This window comes from Leptonychotes weddellii, chromosome 1 (assembly GCF_054177405.1).
Source record: "Leptonychotes weddellii isolate Sample4059 chromosome 1, ASM5417740v2, whole genome shotgun sequence".
Lineage (NCBI taxonomy): Eukaryota > Metazoa > Chordata > Mammalia > Carnivora > Phocidae > Leptonychotes > Leptonychotes weddellii.
The window spans coordinates 7,743,573-7,767,346 of NC_138369.1; the positions used below are offsets into that span (position 1 = coordinate 7,743,573).

Sequence of the window (23,774 nt, forward strand, 5' to 3'; positions counted from 1 at the left end):
CCAGACATGATTTCATTGGCTTCTAACACAACCCCATGAAGTGGGCACCCGTGTAAAATTATCCCCATTTTGCAGAGCTGGGAAGCAAGTCTGAGAGAGGTGATTCATCCAAGGGCGTCAGAAATAACAGAGCCGGGACTTAAACCCAGGTCTGAGTGATGTCAAATGGTATGTTTGTAGCCACTGTGCTATCAGGAAAGTGTATGGTTAAAATTAGGGTTCAAACAAAAAGCCTAAGGCCTTGCTTCTTGATTAGAAGAACTTTACACGGCTCATGATTAGCACCTCCTGATGGGTGGAAGCCACAGGGACCCGCAACGTATGGGTGATGCTAATGGAGGTGGTGTGGCGGAGTGGTTAAGGCTCTGGACACTGGTTGTGGTTAGTGCCTAGGCCAGGCCGGGTATCCTCCACCTCTGCTGTGCCCCCCTTCCAGCTGCTGCGGGTGTTGGCTGCTAATAGCTCCCAGCTGCCCCTCCTCTTTATACAACTGCCTTTGGTTATCAAGAGCTGCCTTACCCACTGTCTTCTCGGCATTCCCCACCCGCCGCCCCCAATAAGTGACCAGAGAAGGATGAAAGGCCAGCAGTCCCTCTGCCTCAGGTTCAGGGATAACTCTGGTGCTACTCACACTCCAGAGCTCCCCACGGGATCAGGTTGAGACTACATCCTTGCTCGGCATCTTTCCCCATCCCATCCTGCTGCCCTCATTCTCTCTCTCCTGACGGCACTCTCCAGATAAAGCAGGGCCACCTAGGCACCTAGCTAAGTCTGCATCGAGGGGACCCGACCTAGTCATCTACTTACTAGCAATGTGACCTTCAGCAAGTCAGGTCACCATTCTGAATCTTGGTTTCTTCATCTGCAAATGGGGGCTGGAATAGCACCTCCCTCTCATGATTAAATGAGAGAGCACATATGTGGCAAAGTACCACCAGAGGTGGTGAAATTTTTGTTAGTATTAGCTTGGGGATGACCCTTGATGCAATGCTGGCAGCTCCTGGAATCCTACGAACACCTAAGCAGAAGTGCCTTCTTTCTACCAAAAGACCTTGCTGGTGGTCGTCTGGGAGATCTCACTCTTTAAATCCAGATGGCAATGAACCTGACAAACGAAGCCAATGAGATGTAAAATGGAACTGATAATAGAACCTACATCACAGGCTTGTTGTGAGGACAAATGAATTTTTAAAATGGCAAATACTTAGAACAGTGCCTGGCACATAGCACGTGCTTTTAAAATTAGTAGTAGTAGTACTAACTGAGGCAGTGGGACAGAAGGTCGACCCTGTTTTGTTTTGGGTTTTGGCAGCACAACCTGCATCTGACCCTGAATATGGCAGCTGCGCCTAAAGGGTGGGGCAGAAGCACCCTTGGAGGAGGAGAAAGCAAGCAGATGGGACGAGAATGGGCTCTGGAGCTCATCACTGTCAAGTCGTCAGAGCTCAGGTGCAGAATTTAACCTGTCTGAGCGTCAGCTTTTTCATTTGTAAAATGTGTTCACTGGGCGATTGGGAAGACAAACTAAGATAATGCATGTAAAGTTCTCTCTACAGTGTCCAGTATGCAGCAGGTGCTCAATAGATGGTCACAGTCACTGCCACCAGTGTTACTGGCCAGGCTCGGGGTCACACTTGCTAACACCTAGTCCTGCCGTTCTCAGCCACATGACCCTGCTCAAATTATTTAGCTGCTCTGAGCCTCAGTTTCCACATCTGTAAAATGGAGATATGAGCACTCTCTCCCAACATCACAGAATCGTGAGTACTGACTGAGATGTATCAGCATGGCTCCTGACAGACAGCAGGTGCTCAATAAACAGGTGCTGTGGTTATAGGTGAGGCTCCTGGCTTGCTTCCAGAAGCTCACGGAGACCTGCTACCAGGTTCCTGGGGGTCCCTTGGGAGCTTCCCCCCAAGAGAAGGCTGCCTTGGCACAAGCTGGGAAGCAAGCACTCAGGGCCCACTTCTGAGATGTTCTGCAGAGGGGAAACTGAGGACTCCCGGGACCCCTGAGCAGACCCCTTGCCAGGGTCGGAAACTCACGCACTTGGGATTCCAGACACCAGCTTGAGCGGCCTCAGCACTCGAACTGCCCTCAGCGTCCGTAGGTCAAACTCCGTCCCAACTGTCGCCAAGATGCTGGAAGAAAGAAGCCAGAGTGGAAAACAGAGGGTGGGTTTCAGGGTCAGAGGGGAATGGGATTTGATGTCGTTTATCGGCTAGGTGACCACAGGTGGGTGACTTTACTTTGCTGGCCTCAGTTTCGTCTTCCATGTTAACCGTACCTGCCTTATAGGATAAAAGGTGATTTATAATGACCCCAACAAGGTGTGTGGTTGATGGTGGTAATAAACACTGGATTGAGAGGAATAGAAGCGTCCTGTTGCACATGGTCAGGATGACGTTCAATATATTTCACAATGCACAATTGGAACGAGTCGTGGGGAGGCCCAGGGGTCCTGGGGAGGGGCCAGGGAGAATGGCAGACCCTTTGGAGCTCAGTACCCTTTATCAACTGGCAGGAAAGTGGTTCAGGATTAGGAGCCCAGCCTGCATGGGGTTCAAATCCCAGCTCTGCCATTTCCCAGCTGGGTGACTTTGGACAAGCCAGGACACCTCTCTGTGCCTCAGTTTCCTCTTTTATAGAACAGGGATAATAATAGTACTGACATTGCCTCAAAGAGGTGTGAGGATTAAATGGACTGATACATGTGCTGTGATCAGCATGGTGCCCGGCACACAGGAAGCGTGCTAAGCTACTCGGAAATAAATGAAAAGGAAAAAAAAAAACAAACAAACAAAACCACAGGAAACCAAACCAAACAATGAGTGTGGCTCTGCTGGTGTGCAGCTGAGGGAGTGTGAGGAGGCCGGTGTGGCTGGCTGGAGCCAAGCCAGCCAGGGTGACAGCAGGAGGAGGTGAGGGCAGGGTGGTGACGGGCAGATCGTGCAGGGCCCTGTGGGCCATGGTGCGGACTCTGGTTCCTTCTCCAAGTGACATGGGAGCCATGGAGGGTTCTGAGCACTGGAGGGTTGGGACATGACATGAATTACAAGAAGGCCCCCTAAGGGGCAAGGCCAGAAGCTGGGAGATGGCGGGGGAAGGGGCCACTGCACTTCCAGGTGAGCCGTGGCGGGTCTGGGTCAGGCTGCGCTGGACACAGGGGTAGCACTGAGATGAACTTGACCCCACCCTCAGGTGACCTCACAAGTGGGTGAGGTTCAAGCATGAATCCCTCTGGCCCCAGGCTGCAGGAGAATGAGGAGGACCTGAATACAGACAGGAGGGCTGGGGACAGCATCACCACGGAGCCCAAGTACGAGGAGGTAGCACAGCACAAAATCTCAGATCTAGAGTCAAACCCTGGCCCTGCATGTTCTCATTGCGTGGCCTTTGTCCTAACCTCTTCAAGCCTCAGAAATGCAGATAATCCGACCTCCCCCTGGCCCACTGCAATCCTAAACGGCACCTAAGATGTACTATTTTTCATCCTCCATCCTGGAAAGTTGAGAAGGAATTAGGAGGGGATGGAACAGGGTGGAGGGGGGTTGCTGGTGCAGGGAAGGCTTCTGTGGCCAAGAAAGCACCACAGAGACAGAAGCTTCGTTCAGGATATTGGTGGGGAGAAATGGGTGGGCTGGTGTTGGAGGCTGTGAACTGGAGGCTGAGGAAATGGGTCTTATCCTGTGGACAGTGGGAGTCATGTAAGGTTTCAGAGCAGGGGAGGGATGCGATTAGGGTTGGCGTGGTGAAGACAAGGCTGACAGCTGACAGGACAGATGGGCAGTGATGGAGGCAGAGCGAGGAGGGAGCGGTGAGAGCAGGCCAGCGTAATGAGGGCTGGAACTAGGACAAAGGCAGTGGGAGTACAAAGGAGGCCCCAATTTAAATATAGCTGCCATTGATTGCTGGGCATCAGGGAGCTTGCCTGGGCTCATCAAATCCTCCCTGCATCCCAGCAGTCGGCAGGATGGGTCCCATTTTCCAGAGGAAACTAGAGCCTGGAGAAGTTACTAATGCATGGAGGTCCACACCACTGAGCAAGAACTCAAAGCCAGGAACCCAGTTCTCCACCTCACATGGCTCGTTAGATGGGGTGGGGGCCATGGTGGGAAAGGCAGAAAGGAAGAATGGCTTCCTGGTTCTGAATCAGCCACTAAGCAAAGGCCATTCATTCAATGAGGGTTTATTGAGCACCTACTATAGGTGCCTGAGGACACTGCCATGCACAGAGAGACAATGGGAAAACATATGATATGCCAGATGGTGGGAAATGCTATGGAGAACAATATGGCAGCCACCAGGGCTTCCCATGGAAAGATTGAGCGTGGTGGGATGGGAGCAAGAGGACTCAAAGATGCCTGCAAGGTTTTGGCCTGAGCTACCTGAAGGATGGAGTCACTGTAAATTGAGATAGGAAAGGGGTAGGTTTGGAGGAAGATCAAGACTGGGCTGTGGACACGCTGAGTTTGAGATGCCAGTTTTCTGTGACTCCCTTGTTAAAACCTTCCATTGGCTTCCATCAGGCTTAGAATAAAATCCAAACTCTACCATGACCACAAGACTCCCACTGACTGCCCTGTCCCACCACATATTGGCCACACTGATCTTCTGTTCCTCCAACAGGAAAAGCTCCTTCCCAACATGGGAATGTTATATCGGCCGTTCCTTCTACTGCAAATGCTCGTCCCCTCAACTCTCTCCCTCTTTGCCTCGATGGCCCTCTTCAAATCCTTCAGAGCTCACATTTTGCCTTCTCAAAGAGGATCTCCCTGGCCCCTCTAGCTAAGGAGATCCTTCACTCTCCAGAATTACATTGCTTATTAAGCTGTATTTATTATTCACCTCTTCTTCTAGAATGTGAGCACCATGAAGACAAAGATTTTTTTTTTTTTGTAGTACCTCTAGCACCTTTTATGGTCTAGCAGGTACTCAATAAAACTCTGGTAAGTGAGAAAAGAGTAGTGGAAAACAGGGTTATGGTAGACCAGATATCCTAGGGTAGATAGGTCAAATGAAAAAAGCCAAGGGCCTCCAGGGGAATGTTGGGGAAGAGCAACATTTTAAGACACAATGTGTTGAGGAAGGAGCTTGGTGGAAAAGAGGAAGTCACGGAGCTGGGAGGAGACCCGGCAGAGAGGGTCATTCCTGGAGGTCAAGTTCAAAAGTGTTTTGAGAAAGGCGAGGCCACTGGTCTCCAGGGCAGCCCATGGATGAGTTAGGTGCAAAGGATGAGCAGCATCAGGTCACAGGGAGTCTTGCTGTGGCTGATGGCTGTAGAGAACAAGAGAAGATGAACCAGAAACAAGAGACTGGATATGAGAAAGGAGGATTTTCAGGGTGGGAGACACTAAATATGTTTACATGTCCAGAGAGAGAGGTCGATAATGTATCCCTTTGCCTTTAGAGCTCAGCTGCCTGATATGGTAACCACTAGTCACACACAGCTATTTAAATATACCCTTAATTTAATTTAAGTTAAATCAGACGTTTAGTTCCTCAGTCGCACTAGTTGCACTTACATGTAGCTGTTTAAATATATACTTAAATTAAATTAAATTAAATTAGACATTCAGTCCCTCTGTTGCATTAGACGTATTTCAAGTGCTCCACAGCCACATGTGGACAGTTGATTTCCATCATTGTATAAAGTTTCACTGGATGGCACTGCTCCTGCATGTCCACCCCACCAGGGCAGGAATTTTCATGTTTTGTTCACAGCTGTATCCCCGGTACCTAAAACTGTGCCTGGCATACAGTAGGTGCTCAATAAACGCTTGTTGAATAAATAATAAGGAAGTGGGACATAGGAAAGCCTAGCAATAACTAATAGAGTATATTCTAGAAGAGATGGAAGGCTGGGTAGGAGACAAGACTTGCCTTAAACTAGGAAAAGAATCACGGAAGATACTGATGGTTGTTTATCTAATAGGCAGTCCTACCCCCTCCCTTGCCAGTGGAGTCCGTCTTCCATCAAAGAGTCAGAAAATGCCCAATAGTCTCTTTTCCCCAGGATTCCTTTCGATGGGAGCACTGGTCACATGACTGGGTCATGTGCCTAACAGGACCTGAGTGAGAGCCTGCTGGGAGCTTCTGGGGAAGAGTTTCCCCCCCTCAAGAAGAGTAACATGGCAGGAGACATTCCCTCCTCTTCTTTGGCCTGACAAAGACTTTTGTGTAGACATCCTGGAGCAAGGTGGCCATCTTGGGACCATGAGTGGTAATGGTTACCAGGAAAGTCCTTACACTGGAGATGAAAGAGTGGAAAGATGGGAAGGATTCCTTGGGGACATCACTAAGCTGTGAAGCCAATCCTGCAACCAACCACCCGGCCTCCAGACTTCTTGTAATGTGGATAACAAACGTCCTTTCTAGTGGATAAGAACCAGGCAGCTTAGGTTCAAATCCCCATTCCTCCAATCACTAGCTGTGTGACCCTCAGTTTCCTGAACAGTAAAATGGTGATGACAGTCTTACTTACCCCGATAGGTGTGGGGGTTTATGCAAGATGCTTGGAACTGTGCTTGGAATTTAGTAAGTCCTCCATAAATGTTTGCTCTTTTCTTCACCATCATCATTTTTATTCTTGTGTAACTTGTGGCCAAGTTATACCAGAACCCACTGATAAAGGCAAGTCGTTGAGTTTTTTCCTTTGTCAGGTTGTATGCTTGTTGCTTTACATACTGAGATCCCATTTTACGCCCCAGTATCTTTACCAGGTGAGTGTTCTACTCTCATTTCATTGACAGGGAAACTGAGACCCAGGGCGTAGCTACTTGTCGACAGTCACACAGCTAACATGTGGTGCCTGGCTCCTGAGTCTGGCTGTGCTACCTCACCTCGCTGCCCCTGGTTAACTCCACCACCCCACTTACCCTCTCCCTGGACTTCAGCCAAGCTCATTCCTCCACTAACCCGAGTATAGAAAGGAGCTAGATTTTTCTCTGCTGGCTGGAAGTCAGGATGTCAATAAGTATTTGTGGAGGAGCAACTACTATGTGCCAGGTGGGTAAGGAGGGAAACATGTGCAAAGGCCCTGGAGCTGGAGAGACCTCATGGTAAAAGGTGAGATTACTGGCTGAGAAGGAGGGGCGGAGGACAGGAGAATGACAAGGAGGTATCAGTTCAGTCAGAAAGCAGGAGAGAGAATGGGGGCTGCTCTGGATCCCCGACCTCAGGTTAGAAGAAGCACCTGCCAAAATTGACAGGGTCAAATCTTCCTGAGATGGGTACTTAGAAGCATAACTGCTTCTCATGCAGTCTATATTCTTGCCATTCATAGACTGTGTAAATCCTCTTCAAGTTTATTTTTATATCACTTGGCTTTTACCTCCTCTTGGGGAAAGTATTTCTAAAATTCCTTTTAAAAAATCTTCAAACTGGGAGAGTCAAGTCAATTGCTCTCCTCAGTTCATGGCATCTTTCCACCTTTGGTCTGTGCAATGCTCCTCTCTGTTCGTTCATTCATTCATTCATTCATTCATTCATTCCCTCTTATCCCCAAACCCTACTTTCATTCGTCTCCCCCGAGAGACAACCAATATAATGTTTAATTTGGTCTTATTGGAGTGCATTCTTGCAAAACATGTGCTTTATTTTGAGTGCTTATATTTTTAACTTACATTGACGGCACGAAGTTAAAGCATATTCTGTTGTTTCCTGTTTTCACCCAGAACCATGTTTTTAAGCCCTATCCTGGGTGGTCTATTGGATGTGCTATCTGGAGCTTTCACTGGGCCTGGGGCTCTCCATAGGTGCATCCGCCACATCCCCGTTCTCCAGGGATGGACCCCAGGCAGCCTCCAGCTCCCCGCAGATGGTGCCGTAGTGAACATCCTTGTACCGCCCCTACAGACCCGGCAAAAATCTCCCTGGGGTGGGTGCCTGGGAGCATAACTGCTGGTGAGTCTGACTTAACCCAACTTAGCACAGCTGATGACCTTCCACATGGCCCCCCCAGGCCCCAGGCCCAGGAGTCGGGCAGGAGCTTCCTCTGTCCTCACATTCTGCTGACCCTTGGCTTATCCATGGTGCTGATTCTTCCCACTATGAGAGGCATACAGAAACACTTGCTGTTTTAATTTTCATCTTTCTGATTACAAATGATTTTGAGTACCACGTCATATACTGATTAGCTTTTCAGACTTCTCTTCCCTAATCTCCCTGATCACAGTTTTTGCCTGTTTTCCTATTGGGGTTGTGTGTTATTCTTGTTGACTTGCAGATATTGCCTTGTATAGTCTTAATCAGTGCTGCCCAATATGGCAGCCATTGGCCACATGCGGCTATGGACACTGGAAATGTGGCTGGTGGGTGTGAGGAGCTGAATTTTAAATTGTATTTACTTTTAATTCATTTACATTGAAAACAGTCGCATGTGGCTAAGGGGTAACATAATAGCAGTAAAATATTAATCTCTGGTCAGTTATTTTTCCACCATCCTAGGCACTATTTACAAATCCTACTTTAGTTTTTCCCATGCACTATTCTACAGGATTTATAAATATTACAAATATCAACTTGCTTATAACTCCTAACAACCCCGCAGGTAGATACTATTCTTTCCATTCTACTGATGAGGAAACGGAGGCACAGAGAGGTTGAGTAAATTGCCTGTGGATTCACAGGAAATGGGAAAGGAGGATTGGGATGCCGGCAGTTTGGTTCCTGTCCCCATGATGTTTTTATTCGAACAGAACATTAGTTTTCATCTAATCCATTATTAGTAGTATTATTTTGCCTTAGAGTTTATGCTTTTAAAATCCTGTTTAAGAAGTCTTTCCCCTATTCTGGGCCACACAGATATTCTCCTGTGTTTTCTCCTATGAAGGGGAAGTTCTTTTTTTTTTTTTTTTTAAAGATTTTATTTATTTATTTGACAGAGAGAGACATAGTGAGAGAGGGAACACAAGCAGGGGGAGTGGGAAAGGGAGAAGCAGGCTTCCCGCCGAGCTGGGAGCCCGATGCGGGGCTCGATCCCAGGACTCTGGGATCATGGCAGAAGCTTAACGACTGAGCCACCCAGGTGCCCCTGAAGGGGAAGTTCTGACCACTGACGCGAGGTCCTCTCGAGCACCTTAACCTCTGCACAGAGCCGTTCTTCCACTTTTTTAAAGTAGAGGATTACACAAAAGGACACGTTTCTATTTTCGATGATTCCTGAAGCTCTCTTAAACCGCTCTGTTTTCTTAAATAAAAAGCAGGAACACATGTAAAAACCCCAGAAGGAGCGAGGTAAGTGATTCTAGAAAAGATGGGCCCTCCAGAGGTGTGAGTTTGCTGGGGAGAAGGGGATGGTGGCTGAGCCGAGACAAGCGGGTTCGGAGGATCGGCAGGTTGCCGGCCTGCTGAAGGGCACCGTCGCAATTGCTCGCTGATCGCAAGGCTGGAGGAGGGAGTAGAAGGGAAACCTGTCCCTGAGACACTGGAATGAGAGCGGGGAAGATAACGTGATGACTCAAGGGGGCCAAGTGTCTTCCACATGGAGGGGATCTGTCCAAGTTTGCAAGCAAAGTGTACCAAGTCAGTGTGGAAGGAGAGCCTGAAGGTCCAAATGAGACATCTGATGGAGTAAAGCTCTCGAGGAAATGGACGAGTATGTTTTCAATTTAATTCCCAGACATTTACCGAGCATCTCCTGAGGGAGAGGCACTCCCAGATCAAAATGAAAACAAAAGCTCAATTCTCGCCTGCAGCTGGTGGGAGCTGAGACCAGTCCCACCACTGCACAGAACTGTAAGGGCAGTTTCCACCAGAGCTAAACGGACTCCTCCCGATGACCCAGAAACCCCAGTCCTGGGAACACCTCCCACCCAAAGACAAGCATGAGAGCGTCAACAGTTCTCCGTAATAGCTGCAAAGTGCAGAGCACCCAAATGCCTATCACCCGTGCAGAACATGCAGCCATGACTTTGAACTCTGCGCAGCTCTGGCAACAACATGGGTGGATCTCACACACTCAACAGCAAGGGAAGGAAGCCAACAAGAGTGTGCCATGTGATCCCATGTATTTACAATTCAAAAATAAGCGGGACTAATCCATGCCGTCCTATGTCAGGGTGACTGGTGACTGGAGGGGAATGAGAGGGTTTCTGGAGGTTGGGGATATTCTGTTGCTTGATTTGGGTGCTGGTTATATGAGTGTGTTTAGTTTTGGAAAATCACTCAAGCTGTACCTGTAATGTGTGCTTTTCTGCGTGTATGTTCTACTTCACTATAAAGTTGAAAAAGCGGAATCAGAAGGAAGGTAACATTTACAGAGGCTTGCTGGGGGCCAGGCAGCGTGCATTGTTTTAATCAATCCCGTGACGGCCCTATGAAGTGGGGCCTGTCATTCCTTCTACTTTCCAGATCAGAGAGGTTGAGTCACTGCTCCAAGACCACACATCTGGTACATGGCTAAGCTGGGTTTTGGTCCCACCTCCCATACATTTCTAATTACTCTGCAACACTCCCCAGGCTTGGAAAAGTAGAGGCCATGGATTTCTCTAAGAAAGAGGAGAAAGGAAAAAAAAGATGATGATCCTGAGGAAATTGAAAGGAAGGGAGTTCATGAAAGTTGGCAAGATCTCAAGGAATCAGGGGAAGATTGGAACCAGATGTGGGGTGAATTTAATAAGGCAGTGACTAAAGATGAAGACATGTTGAGGGATATTGAAGAGGAAAGAAAGGAACCCTTCTCACTGGTTCTCTCGAGACCATTCTGACCTCAGTAATCATTTCCCAACATGGCAACAGCTAACACCTTATATAGTCCTACTTCTCCATAGCCCCATTCATGGGCATTGTCATCATGGCAGGTGGGCTGACACCCATTTTGATGATGAGCAAACTGAGGTTCTAAGAGGCCAAGAGCCTTGTCTGAGATCATACACCACTAAGTGTCAGAGCTGACCTTGAACTGAAGCTTTCTGACTCTGCCTCATGGGGTAAGCCTCCAGCCTGGCAAGCAGCTCACTCAACCTCCCTGCTTCTCCCTCTGCTCCTTTATTCAGAGAACCTCCTCCCCATGGATCCACAGCTCTGCCTGCCTTCAGAACTGCCTCCTTCACTGCCCAGCCTCACCCCTGACTTCTTTCTCTTCCATCCCATAACCTGCAGGGGTTCAGGGTACATCGGAGCCTTGCCATGATGGTGGAAATGTTTTATGCTGAGCTGTCCAATATGGCAGCCAACAGCCACATGTGGCTAGTGAGCACTTAAAACGTGGCTGAGCAACTGAATTTTTTCATTTGAGCTCATTTTAATTGATTTACATTTATATTTTATACCATAGCTACATATGGCTGGTGGCTACTGTGCTGTACTGTGCAGCTTTGGAGCTGCTTTATAGAGTAGATCACATAAACAAGCATACGCAGTCGGTCACACACTGGTGTGTGCTTATTATTCCGTTTGCCCCCCACGTCCATTCTCCAGCTTGCACTGTGCCCTGTAAGGCTGACCCCATGTGGACTACATCTCCCAGAATGCTTTGCTCTGGTTCCTGGTTGGGTTTGGCCAATGGGAGGCACCAGCAGAAGGTGAAGGAGAGAGGTTGGAATATTGCTTCCACCCTCTCCCTGGTTCTGAGCCTAGTCCTTCCTGTGTGGCCCTGCCTCGGCTGAGTTCCAAAAGTGTTGGGATAGCAATGGCTTCCCTCATGGGATCTCAACATTCCTTACTTGTTTCCTTTACCTGCCCGCACCTCTTTAAGGAGTTTCTTCATGACTACTCTTCATTTGAAACCATCTGGTGGGTGAATTCTGTTTCCCGTGGAGACCTTGACCGATAAAATGTGGGAAGAATGGATGATCCATGCAGACTGCCCATCTGAGTGTTCGGAAATCCCCCAATTTCTGAGACAAAGGTTTCTGGAGAAGCAAGACTTGAATCTAGGTCTCCTAACCTCAAGGCACAGGGATACTCTGTTGCAGTAAGTCTTCAAGTTGGGGGAAAGACATTTCGTCAGGTTCTTGCCTCACCCCACTGCAAAGCAAGAGCAATTCCTCACCGTGGGAAGCCCAAGAAACAGAGGAAGTAGAAGAAGATAGGAGTGTCTGAAAGCTGTCCTAAGGTAGGACTTCTCAGGGGAAGATCCAGGAAGATGTGGAGCTCAGTTCCCATTGTTCTCAGTCTCTCTTCTTCCCAGGCACTCAGCTGGACTTCATAGCGCAGCCTTGCTGGTAGACGTGGTTCCGTGACTAAGTTCTGGCCAGTGAAAGGAGAGTAGAAGCCATGTGGACTACTTCTAGGCCTGGTCCAGAAGCATGTCCTGGGTGTCCACCTCCATTCTTTTCCCTTCTGTGGCTTCATGCCAAGGAGCACAGAGACCTTGGAAGCCCCGTGTTGAAGATGAGGAGCCACTATATGGAAGGAGCCTGGGTTTCTTCCTCCCTGCTTGGAGGAGAGCTGCCCACTGTTTACGAATATGTATTTTGGACTTTGTGTGCAAGAACTAACTTCTATTGTGTTTGAGCTCTTATACATCTTGGGAGTTCTTTGTGACAGCAGCAAGCACTTATCTAATACACGTATTAGTATCTTAACTTATCTAATACACAGTGACTAATACACTTGTGCAGCTAAAATGTCAGCCCCATGAGGCCACAGATCTGTTTCTTGTTCCCTGCTGGACCCTTAGTACATGGTAGGCCTCAATAAGTAAGTATTTGGTGACTGAGCTGTCAGCTTCAGTTTTTTTCAGCTGAGTGGAAGGCAGAAGAGTAGAGCAGATGTGAACTCTGGCTCTCAGGTGGGAAGGGGCTGGGTTTGTATCCTGACCAATTATTTACTGTCTACTTTGGGAAAATTCCCAAGCCTCAGTTTCCTCACAGGGAGGAGAGAGAATTATATAAAAGCTTTTTGTCTTTGTGGACAGTGGGAGGATTCAATGTGACCATTCATGAAAAGTGCTGAGCACACCGCCTGATGCATAGTAAGCCCTCAGGAAGTAGTGGTCACGATGATTTGGACATTTGTTGTTCTCTGGGCAAACCAAACTCTGAAACTGTCACTCCTATCAGGTCTGACAAATTTCAGGCCCCGAGGTATGGGTGGGGGAGGGGAGAGGCAGGGCTAGAGCCTGGTATTATAGCCAAAGGCCAACACAGGAAATGCTATTCTACTCCCATGATCCTTCTGCTGTCCCAGGAGGTCTTGAGACTCCATTTCTTATCCTGACCTCAGACTAACTCTGTGGGAATTAGACCCGCTGCTTCAGGGCTTGGAGAAGCTACCTCTGGATCAGGGGGCCCCACTGGGGACCCAGAACTTGGAGAACCTGGAGGAGTCCTCGGGATTAATGGAGGAAACGAGCCATAGTTTAATTCAGGGCATCCTACATTTCGGGGGTATTCTTTTTATTACAACCAGCCTGGAGGTATGGGTGATTGGACACATGCCTTAGGCTGATCAGATTTTTCTCCCGCATTAATTAAAATGTGAATCACAGCTGAGTCACTGAAGAAAGAAAACGGTCAATGAACAATTCTGACTTCCTCCCTCCTTCCTTGCTCAGAGAGATGAGTCAGCAGAAGTCCGGATCCAAAAGTGAGAAGGGAAAAAAGTAGAAGTGATGCAGGGCTTGGGGGAAGCAGGAGCAGAGCAGACCTGAATCACTTCATTCTTTGTCTTAGCAGAAAACAAGTCCTCAAGTTCCCGTTCCAAGGCATCGGCCAAACCCCCTACTGAGCACGCCTCTATTTCTTGTTTTACACAGACTCATGGCACCCTGAGTTCTACACAAGCCCCAGCAATCTCCTTCCTTACTTCCTTCAGGCAAAGGCAGGTTCCTCATCACGCCAGAACCCACCTCGAGTCTCCATCCTTCCACTTCATTTTTCCCACAAAGCCCCAAGCTCCCTTGTGAATTCACACACCATGATCACGTTTCCCAAGCTAATGGAAGAGTGGGGAGCCATGTTGCCTCTGGTCAATGGGGAAGGGTCAGTGGGAGCAAATGGAAGATTCCAGAAGTGGGGGCCCCTCAGGATCAGGGTGGCTATGGAGCTTACTAGCTGAAAGCATGGCACCTGGAGCCAGGCTGGGTCTGAATCCTGGCTCTGCGCAGCCCTGGGAGAGTTAGTCTGTCTTTCTGAGCTTCAGTTTCCTCCTCCATGAAATGGGGATAGTAAAAGCACCTACTCGCGACGGTGTGGTGAAGATGAAGTAAGTACCCACTACAAATTAGCAGTGATAATATTCATCACAAAAACGTAGTCCAGGAATTCCTGCCTTACCTCTAAGGTTGCAGGCTGCACAGCACCTGAAGCACATACTCAAGCAGGGATGTGTTGTGTGTGCACACGTGAAATTTCCTCCGCAAAACAGCCCGATAGCACATAACATCCCACACTTTTGACTTCTGCATCATGAATTTTCAGGAGGATTATTTCTATTTTCAAATTCTCAAGGGGTTTCACCAATCACCCCTGTCTTGATCCTTTGATATTCAAACCATTCTCTTTTACAGAGCTTGTGGAGTCTTTGTCCTTGTCAATTTTTAACCATCCCCGATGGATGAACACCGTCCAGGTCCTGTCTGTTTCTGTCTTGGGGTGTGATTTCACAGTTTGCCACTACTGACTTTATGAAACCCTACATTTTTCTTTTGCAAGGTTGGCAATTTCAAAGTCAGTCTGCCTTGAACTTGCACTACATTGCAGGATAATATTTGACGATCTAAAACAGCAGTTCTCAACCAGGGGTAATTTCATCTCCCAGGGGACATATGGAAATGTCTGGAGACATTTTTGATTATCATGACGGGGTAGGGGTGGTGCTACGCATCCTACAATGCACAGAACACAAAGAATGATCTGGTCCCAAATGTCAAAAGTGCTGTGGCTGAGAAACTCTGATCTAGAACCTGATTAACAAGGATGTGGACCCAGTGGACCACGGTTGCCCTGGGGTGAGATATTTTGAGTCAGAACTCATTTTTACAAGTGGCCAATTTTCTTAGTCACCAAAAAGTGGATTGTGTCTTTTGGGCCCTCAGCCTCCTTGTAACTATAATAAATTTATGCTAAGCTTGAGGCTCTGTAGCCAGACTGCCTGGATTCCAATTCCAACTCTGCCACTTCCTAGCTATGTGATCTTGGGCAAGTTACGTAACTATTCTGGGCTTCAGTTTTATCACCTGTAAGTGTGGCTAATAATAGTGCCCACTGAATAGGGTTGTTGCATGAAATGAGTTGATACGTGCAAATTACTTAGAACAGTGCCTGGCACATAGAGATTTCGAGGGTGGGTGGGAAGTGGCCTGAATTCCTGGTACAAACATGGTGCAAGCATGGAGTGCTGAGTGAAGATTCACATTCTCCTTCCATGGGGTGTCTGGGAAATGGCTGCCAGGTCAGGAAATACATCTCCTAGTCTCCCTTGCATCTAGGTGGGGCCATGTGACTAAATTCTGGCCAGTGGTCAGAAGGGAGGTTCATCACTTCCTGGCCAAGCCCACAAATACCTCTCACTCCACTCTCCTTTTCCACCAACCTGCTGGCTGGGAGCCGACTCTTAGAGCAACACTGGAAATTACATGTTGAAAAAGGCAGAGCCTCAATCACCCGGGATCCCTGAGTGACTGTGTGGAGCACAGCCATACTTTCTCACCTACCCCTCCACCCTATCCCAACCCTCGCCAGCTGCACTCTAGAAGTTTATTTTTCTTATTTTCTTAATCTGGAGGCTTTTGGTTTTATCTGTTATAGCAGCTGGTGTTAACTAACACAGTCTCTTCCCTCAGCATGGCTCTTGTTCTCCTTGCGAGCAAATATCGTCATCTCCTCACCATCTGACCAGCTTCAAGATGACTCTGAATCCTTTATTTCATAGCTTCCCCATGATCTGGCAGATAGGCAGGGGAGAAAGCCCCTTCTCCCAATGGGGGTGGGGAAGGGGGTGGGTTCCCCAGGCGAGGATCTTAATAAAGATCTGTGAGATGCAGGAACAAGAAGGAGCCCAAGGGACCTGGCTCCTTAGCCAAGTTTTGGATCTCAGGCCAATTAAAAGGGGTAAGTGAGGGGGTGCCTGGGTGGCTCAGTTGGTTGAGTGTCTGACTCTTGGTTTCAGCTCAGGTCATGATCTCAGGGTCATGAGATTAAGCCCTGCATCAGGCTCTGTGCTCAGCATGGAGCCTGCTAAAGATTGATTCTCTCCTTCTCTCTCGGCACCTACCCCCACTTGCACAAGCACGTGCTCTCTAAATAAATAAACAAACAAACAAATAAGGGAATGAGTGAGACTTGCCCCACATTAAATTCAAACTCATATTCGTGCCTCCAAATGGTAGTAATATGAACCAACACCTCAGTCTGCTCAAATGCTCAAATGTCACCTTCCCAGTAATGCCTACTCTGACCACCCCATTGAATTCAGCATCCTGTACCCCCCACCCAACACTGCCAACCTCCTTACCCAACTGTACCATTTTCCCATGGCACCCTTCACCTAACACCGTTATTGTTTGTGACACCCACCCTGCTAGATCATAAGGTCACAGGTCTCCCCATCACCTAGAACAGTGCCTGGCACAAAGTAGCTGCTCAGTAAATCAATGGATAGGTAAACAGAGAGGGAGGGACTGATTTGAGTCAAGTGCTTGCTCTGTGCCCAGAAAGCCCTAAAAACTTTCTGTGTATAAACCCACCTGAGTACTCACAGCAGTTCAGCAAAGTGGAGACTATAATTACCCCCCTCTTTACAGATAAAACAGTAAGTTCAGAGAAGGCACTCAGGCAGGAAGTGGGAGAGCCAGGATTTGAACCCAGGCCATCTGTCCCTGGGTCTATGTCTTCTGGAATTTGTTTTGTTCAAGCCCATATCATAGAGTCGACATATCCTGGACAAGTGTAAGGGGATCCTAAAGCAAAGCTGTTCATTTAGCCTGAAAAATATACACCGTGTTGTACATGGTGTGTGAACATGGCCAGGCCCACAGAATTATGACTGATGACTGTTATAAGGGTGGGGAGGTACATGTTATCAATCCTGGCCCCTTCACTCACCGGCTGTGTGATCTTGGGGTGGGGGGTTTAACTTAACCTCTCTGTGCCCCAGTCTTATCATCTACAAAATGGGTTGTTGGGAGGATGAAATATATTGATATTTGCAAAGTGCTCAGAACAGCTTCAGAGGCACACACATATGCACACACACACACACACACACGGTAAGGCTCACAGTAAGTACTATATAAGTGTCTGTGAAAGAAATAATTATCACAGTTCCTGCCTAAAGCTCAGGAGAATGAGCAGGCTACCTGAGGGCAGAGCGGAGCCCTGCACCAGATCCAGGCTCATTGCCACCTGCGGAAACGTGTGTTGGGTTCTAAAGGGCTGGCAGTGGCCTTCCGATGACTCCTGCTAATTTTGAGGACAAGCTTCTCGGTGCTGAAATGATGGTACCAGGCGTGTGCTCCCAGGCCTTCCATCAGGAAGATGTCCTCTCTCAAGGAAGCTGAAAGCGGAAAGGTGCCCAGCCTGCCTCAAACAGGACAGGAAATGGCCCAGAGCAAAGCAGAGGTGGTCAGGAGGAGAAAGCACGAGAGCTCTACCCTGCCTGTCCTCCACCTGCCTGGCACGAGGATCTAACGTTGGCTTCAATATATGCAAGCCCAGGGGCGCCTGGGTGGCTCAGCCGTTAAGCGTCTGCCTTCGGCTCAGGTCATGATCCCAGAGTCCTGGGATCGAGCCCCGCATCGGGCTCCCTGCTCCACGGGAAGCCTGCTTCTCCCTCTCCCACTCCCCCTGCTTGTGTTCCCTCTCTCACTGTGTCTCTCTCTGTCAAATAAATAAATAAAATCTTTAAAAAAAAAAAATATCATGCAAGCCCAGTGATCTTTCCAATCTGCAAAGCATGTGTAGCTCTAAAGTGCTTTCCAGAGATGAGCTAACGGTAGTACCCAGGGGCAGATCGCTGACGCCAAATGTGGCCACCCTGAGGGGACATGTGTGGAATTCCATTCGAGAAAACTGACGACATGGCAGGGCAGGGAGAGAGAGGCCCTTAGTAGCAGTGATGATGATGGAGGTGATCTGAAGGCATTATTATTGCTGTCATGAACAGTCTCTAATATTTATTGAACACTTACAAGGAGCTGGGCCCTCTTCTAAGAGCTTCACATGGATTATATCAGTTAATTCTCTTCAGAACTGTAGGAAGGAGGAGTATTATTATCCCCACTGAACAGATGAAGCAAATGAGGCCCAGAGAGGTTCGGGAGCCTGCCTCAAGTTACACAGCTTGCAAGAGAGGGAGCTGGAAACATAGCATCCTCATCATCCTCACTGTTATAATGATGTTCTATGTATTTTACAACATTTGCAACCCCCTGAGGCTACTACCAGGCCCATTTTATAGGTAAGGAAACTGAGGCACAGAAGGGCTGGCTGACTTGGCCAAGGTCACACAGGCAGGAGGTAGCAGAGTCAGGATTCATCTGCACGGTCTTCCTCTCTCACTGCCCACACCAGCACCACTGGGCGGATGTCTTCTACAAGATAGCTTTACAAAGCAGGGAAACAGACCCTTATATTAGTTCAGGACTGCTTCAGTTCAGGGTTTGAGCAGGACAAGAGGCTGATACACTCCATATCCACCGTCTGACCTCCAAGTGGGACTGTTCAACTTGGCCACATCCAGTCGGTCCCTTGATACGTGCTGGGCAGAGAGGGTGGTAGACAACCCTGCATCTAGGCAGGGGGACCCCTTCACATACACCTGCATTCCGGCCATCACGGTGCAACCAGGGTAAACCTTCTAAATAAAGATCTGATCATATCCACCCCTTGTCTGAATCCTTCCATGGCTCCCTTGTGCCTTTAGATTCAAGTCTCAACCCCTCAAAACATGGCCTGGTCCCCACTGACCTCCTGCAGATTCTTCTTTTGCCGCTCTCCTCTTCCAGCATGCAAGCACATGCACACACTCATAGGCACGCATGCACGCACACACACACACACAGCTCCGGTCACATTCTGTTTTTTTCTGCCTAAGTTCTGCATCCAGACTGCCTAATTTTCAATCTCGGCTCTGCCACTTGGGTGAGTCACTTAAGTTCTCTGGGCTTCATTTTTCCCATCAGGAAAATATTTTGCTCACCTATGTTTTTCTAAATCCTAACCCCCAATGTGATGGTATTTAGAGATGGGGCCTTTGGGAGGTGATTAGATCGGGGTGGGGTGGGTAGAGAGACCCCAAGGGGACACATCTGTGAAGCAGCATGAGGGCTCTCACCAGACACCGAATCTGCTAGTGCTTTGTTCCTGGACTTCCCAGTCTCCAGAACTGTGAAGAATACATTTCTGTTGTTTATAAGCCACCCTGTCTATGGTATTCTGTTACGACAGCCTGAGTAGACTAAGACTAATGACCATTCTCTGCTGGTTTTGTGGAAGATAATGCACACACATAGTATGCAATTCAGGAAAACATAGTGCATTTACTGTGGAAGATAAGTTTTCTCTGTACAGCTAATGCCAAGTCTCTCAGACTCGCCCTACAAAGGCAAACACAATGATTAGTTTCTCCTGCTGCTTCCATGCGGTGCTGAGGGCGTGTTCAACATCGCCCGCGTAATCAGACTGTACCTCTGTGCAGGGGCTATGAGGTCAGCTCCCTGATGGAGAACCGGTCTAACCAATGAGGTCACTTCCACAGATGGGGGCTGAGTTGGTCCAGTTTATGGACTGTTCTTGCCCTCCAAATGTAGTCTGTGTTCTTTTCATCAGCTCCTGGCTTCCGAGGACCTTGCTGGTTTCAAAAGGTCAGACAGGAATTGGTCAAAGGAGTACCAACTTGGCCTGGGGAGGGAGACGCATGGTGAGGTGGCAGTCCCCAGGATGTCCTCGAGGGGCTGGAAAGAGGCCTGGTGAGCCCGGGTTGAGTGGTAGGATGAAGGGTAAAGAAGGGGTGGGAGGCACAGAAGAGGAACGAGGTGGATCGTGAGCTTTTTTAAAATGTATTTTTGTAACTCCGAGTTGAAAATAGGCACACCGACTTCATGCCGACAGTTCCATCTCAGTGACGTATCCCTGCTAGTGGGGGCCTTTCCATTCAGCACGTCTCTGTGGCAACGGACCACTTCTCATTCACGCCATCTCCAGGGTTACCTTGCTTGGCTCATTCATGACTGTTGCCACGGAGACGGGCCCATTGATACAATCTTGATTCTTGGGAACTTTGCTTCCCCGAATGATAGATAGCGTGCTGGCCTTGGGGTGGGGATGGAATCACGGTAGGGAGGGGTGAAGAGAGTTCTGGAAAGAGTGGGGGTCGAAAGACTTAAAATCCAGCAAGAGGACGATGAGGTGGTGGGAGATGGGGGAGAGGAAGAAATGAACCTCACTCATGGCTGACACTGGAGATGGCTGGTCTAACAGACCCATGAGTGCGTGTGTGGCATCTTTGCTGGACTTGAAGTATGAATACAGCAGAGGCTCAGCCATGCCTTTGTTAACAGCTGTATTACCAGTGCCAGCCTGATCCGGAGTACCCACCCCACGAATATTGAATGCACTAGACTTTGTTGTTCAAGAAACTTCCTTGAGGGGCGTCTGGGTGGCTCAGTCGGTTAAGCATCCAACTCTTGATTTCGGCTCAGGTCGTGATCTCAGGGTCTTGAGACTGGTCCCCATGTTGGGCTCTGCGCTGGGAGTGGAGCCTGCTTAAGATTCTCTCTCTCCCTCTCCCTCTGCCCCTCCTCCCCCTCCCTCCCTCCTATCCCTCCCTCCCTCTAAAAAAAAGAAAAAAAAAGAACTTTCCTTGATAAACTGTAAGAAAATAGAAACATTAAAACAGAACTTCCATGGGCCCCCACCTTACGTCCACTCCCCAGCCCCAGCACTTGTAACCATGCGGTGCCTTCCCTCATGTGGCTGTAGATGACCTGTGTACCCTCCGCACCAAATGCCATCCCTTCCGGTCCACTGGGAGAGATCCCTCCTGCCAACCCTCTCTTTCTGGCATCTCTGCTTTCTCCTTCCTACTGGGTTATTCCCATCAGCATAAAATCTGCTGTCATATCTCTTTTCTTTGAAAAAGAAAACCCCTGAACTCCACTTTTCCCACCAGCTAACATCCCATCTCTCCCCCTCTCCCCTTCACAGCAAAACTCTTTATGAGAACCATGAGTAATCCCTCAAGGGCCTCTGCTTCTCCCTCTGCTCAAAGGAGCTCTGGCAAGGATCACCAAAGACCTCCATGCTGCTAAACCTATCGGTCAATTCTCATTTCTCATTTGAATCCACCCATTGGCCTCGGTGGACAGTATCGATCATTCCCCCCTACTCAAAATGCCTTCACACTTCCCCTGTGTGGCGTCCAGGACCCACACTCCCCTCATTTGCTCCTTCTCTGTCTTTCGTGCTATTCTGTCCTCATCTCCCCAGCCTCCTTAACAATGGAGGGCCAGCCCGGGCTCAGTGCTTGGTGCCCCTTACATCCACTTCCGTATCCACTTTCTTTTTTTTTTTTTTTTTTATTCATGAGAGACAGAGCGAGAGAGAAAGGCAGAGGGAGAAGCAGCCTCCCAAGGAGCAGGGAGCCCGATGCGGGACTCGATCCCAGGACCCTGAGATCATGACCTGAGCCGAAGGCAGACGCTTAACCATCTGAGCCACCCAGGCGCCCCCGTATCCACTTTCATAGCTAAAAATAACCTCCACAGGCTGATGACTCTCACATTTGTATCTCCAGCCCTGTCTTCTGTTCCTGAACTTCAGACTCCCAATACTCAACTCCAACACAATAGCTTCCCTCATTAGCAGGCAGGGAAAACTTAGCGTGTCCGAAGCTCAGCTACTAATTTGCCCCCCAACCCCCTTCCCATCACAGTCAATGGCAAATCCATCTTCCCAGTCACTTCCCAATTAGTGTCCCCGCCTCCACAATCCCTTCAGTCTATTTTTGACACAGAATAGGCAGAATAATCCTTTTTACTTCCTCAGTCAGGGCTTCCCTGCCCATCCTAATTAAAATTGCACCCCTACCCCAACATTCTCTCTGTTCCTTCTTGGCTGTATTTTTCGCTATATCACTCATCATGATTTATTTACTCTGTATTTCATTTATTAAGTTTATTGTCCATGGTTTGTCTCCCCTCTACTAGATTATCAGCTTCATGAATTCTGGAAACTGTATTGTGTTCCTGGCACCTAGAAAATGGCCTTCCACACAGCAGATGCTCAGTAAATATTTGTTGAAAGACTGAAAGAAGGAGGACAATGAGAAAGAAGACCGTGAGTTAAGCAAGGGCCAGTGTGGTCACGACAAAGAGTTTGTCTTTTGTCCTGAGGCTAGTGACTTCAAACTGGGCTCCTCAGAGGCGCCACAGGGACCACCTCACGGGCAAGGGGAATTGAGGTGTAGACTGGGCAGGCACAACTTTCTGGAAAGTCCTTTTCTGCTTCAAAGCTCCTTTTTTATTGCTTTACCTATTGGGATTCGAGTAACACTTTAGAAGTTCAGCTAATAGTAATGTACTGAAGTTAATTTCTTAGTTTTGACAAGGGTACTGTGACGGTAAGGTATGATGGTAATAACACTGGGGAAATTGGGTGAAGGGTAGACAGGAGCTCTCTGTACTATCTCTGCAAACTTTCTATAAATCCAAAATTATCCTAAAATTCAAAGTTTATTTTTTTATTTTTAAAAAAGATTTTACTTATTTATTTTATTGAGAGAGAGCAAGCAAGCGAGTGCAAATGGGGGGAGGGAGAGGGACAAGCAGACACTGTGCTGAGCCGGGAGCCTGATGTAAGGCTCGACTCATGACCCTGAGATCACGACCTAAGCTGAAATCAAGAGTAGGATACCTAACCGACTGAGCCATGCAGGCACCCCTATTTATTTTTATTATTATTTTTTTGGTTTTTTGAGAGAGAAAGAGTCTATGTGTGCGGGAGCGAGGGGGGAGGGGCAGTGGCAGAGGAGAAAGAATCCCAAGCTGACTCTGTGCTGAGCGAGGAGCCTGACATGGTGCTTGATCTCATGACCCTGAGATCATGACCTGAGCCAAAATCAGGAGTCAGATACCTAACTGACTGAGCCACCCAGGCACCCCTAAAATTAGAAGTTTATTTAAAGATAAGATTAATTTGGGAGAAAGGGTTTCATTGATTTAAAGGGGTTTGAAGACCACGATTTCAGTTTCTGAAGTGGGAAGTGATTTGACTAAACTTAAATTTCTTAGATGAAAACAGTCTGGTCAGAAGTTCAGACGGCGGGTGAGGGGGTGGGGGGAAGGATGCTGGCCGTGGAAGCCCAACGGGACAGTGGTCACAGGTTCAGGTGGTCCAGGTGAAGGATGAAAACCCTGAACTCAGGAAGGGCAGGGGATGCAGGAAAATGGACGCATGCCTCCCAGACACATTCAGGTGGTGGGCTTGACAGATTTCGTGTGGATGAGGGGAGGGAGGGAGAGAAAGAAGGCAATGATGGTGTCCAAGTTCCCGGTCTGGGTAAGTGGGGTGGGTGTGGTGCCACTGAGTAGGAGGGGAAGGAGAACAGGCTGCGGTTTTAAGTGATTTGAGTTGTCTGTTGCTTAGCCATGGAGCTCCCCAGAGAAAACTGAGCACAGGCCTGGAGGCAGGGGTCACAACACAGACTGACTAGATGTTTTCCGGTTTCCACATTCTTTTTTTTTTTTAAAGATTTTTATTTATTCATTTGAGAGAGAGAATGAAATAGAGCATGAGAGGGGGGAGGGTCAGAGGGAGAAGCAGACTCCCCGCTGAGCAGGGAGCCCGATGCGGCACTCGATCCCGGGACTCCAGGATCACGACCTGAGC

General features: G+C 48.4%; 1 protein-coding gene across 1 annotated transcript in view; it reads right to left on the minus strand.

Annotated features, from left to right (window-relative positions):
- Window positions 1-23,774, minus strand: part of CACNA1A (calcium voltage-gated channel subunit alpha1 A) — a 276,152-nt gene that overhangs the window by 106,638 nt on the left and 145,740 nt on the right. Inside the window, exon 6 of the mRNA XM_081805421.1 lies at window positions 2,050-2,141. Coding sequence (XP_081661547.1) covers window positions 2,050-2,141 — 92 coding nt within the window. The remainder of the gene's footprint in view (window positions 1-2,049; window positions 2,142-23,774) is intronic.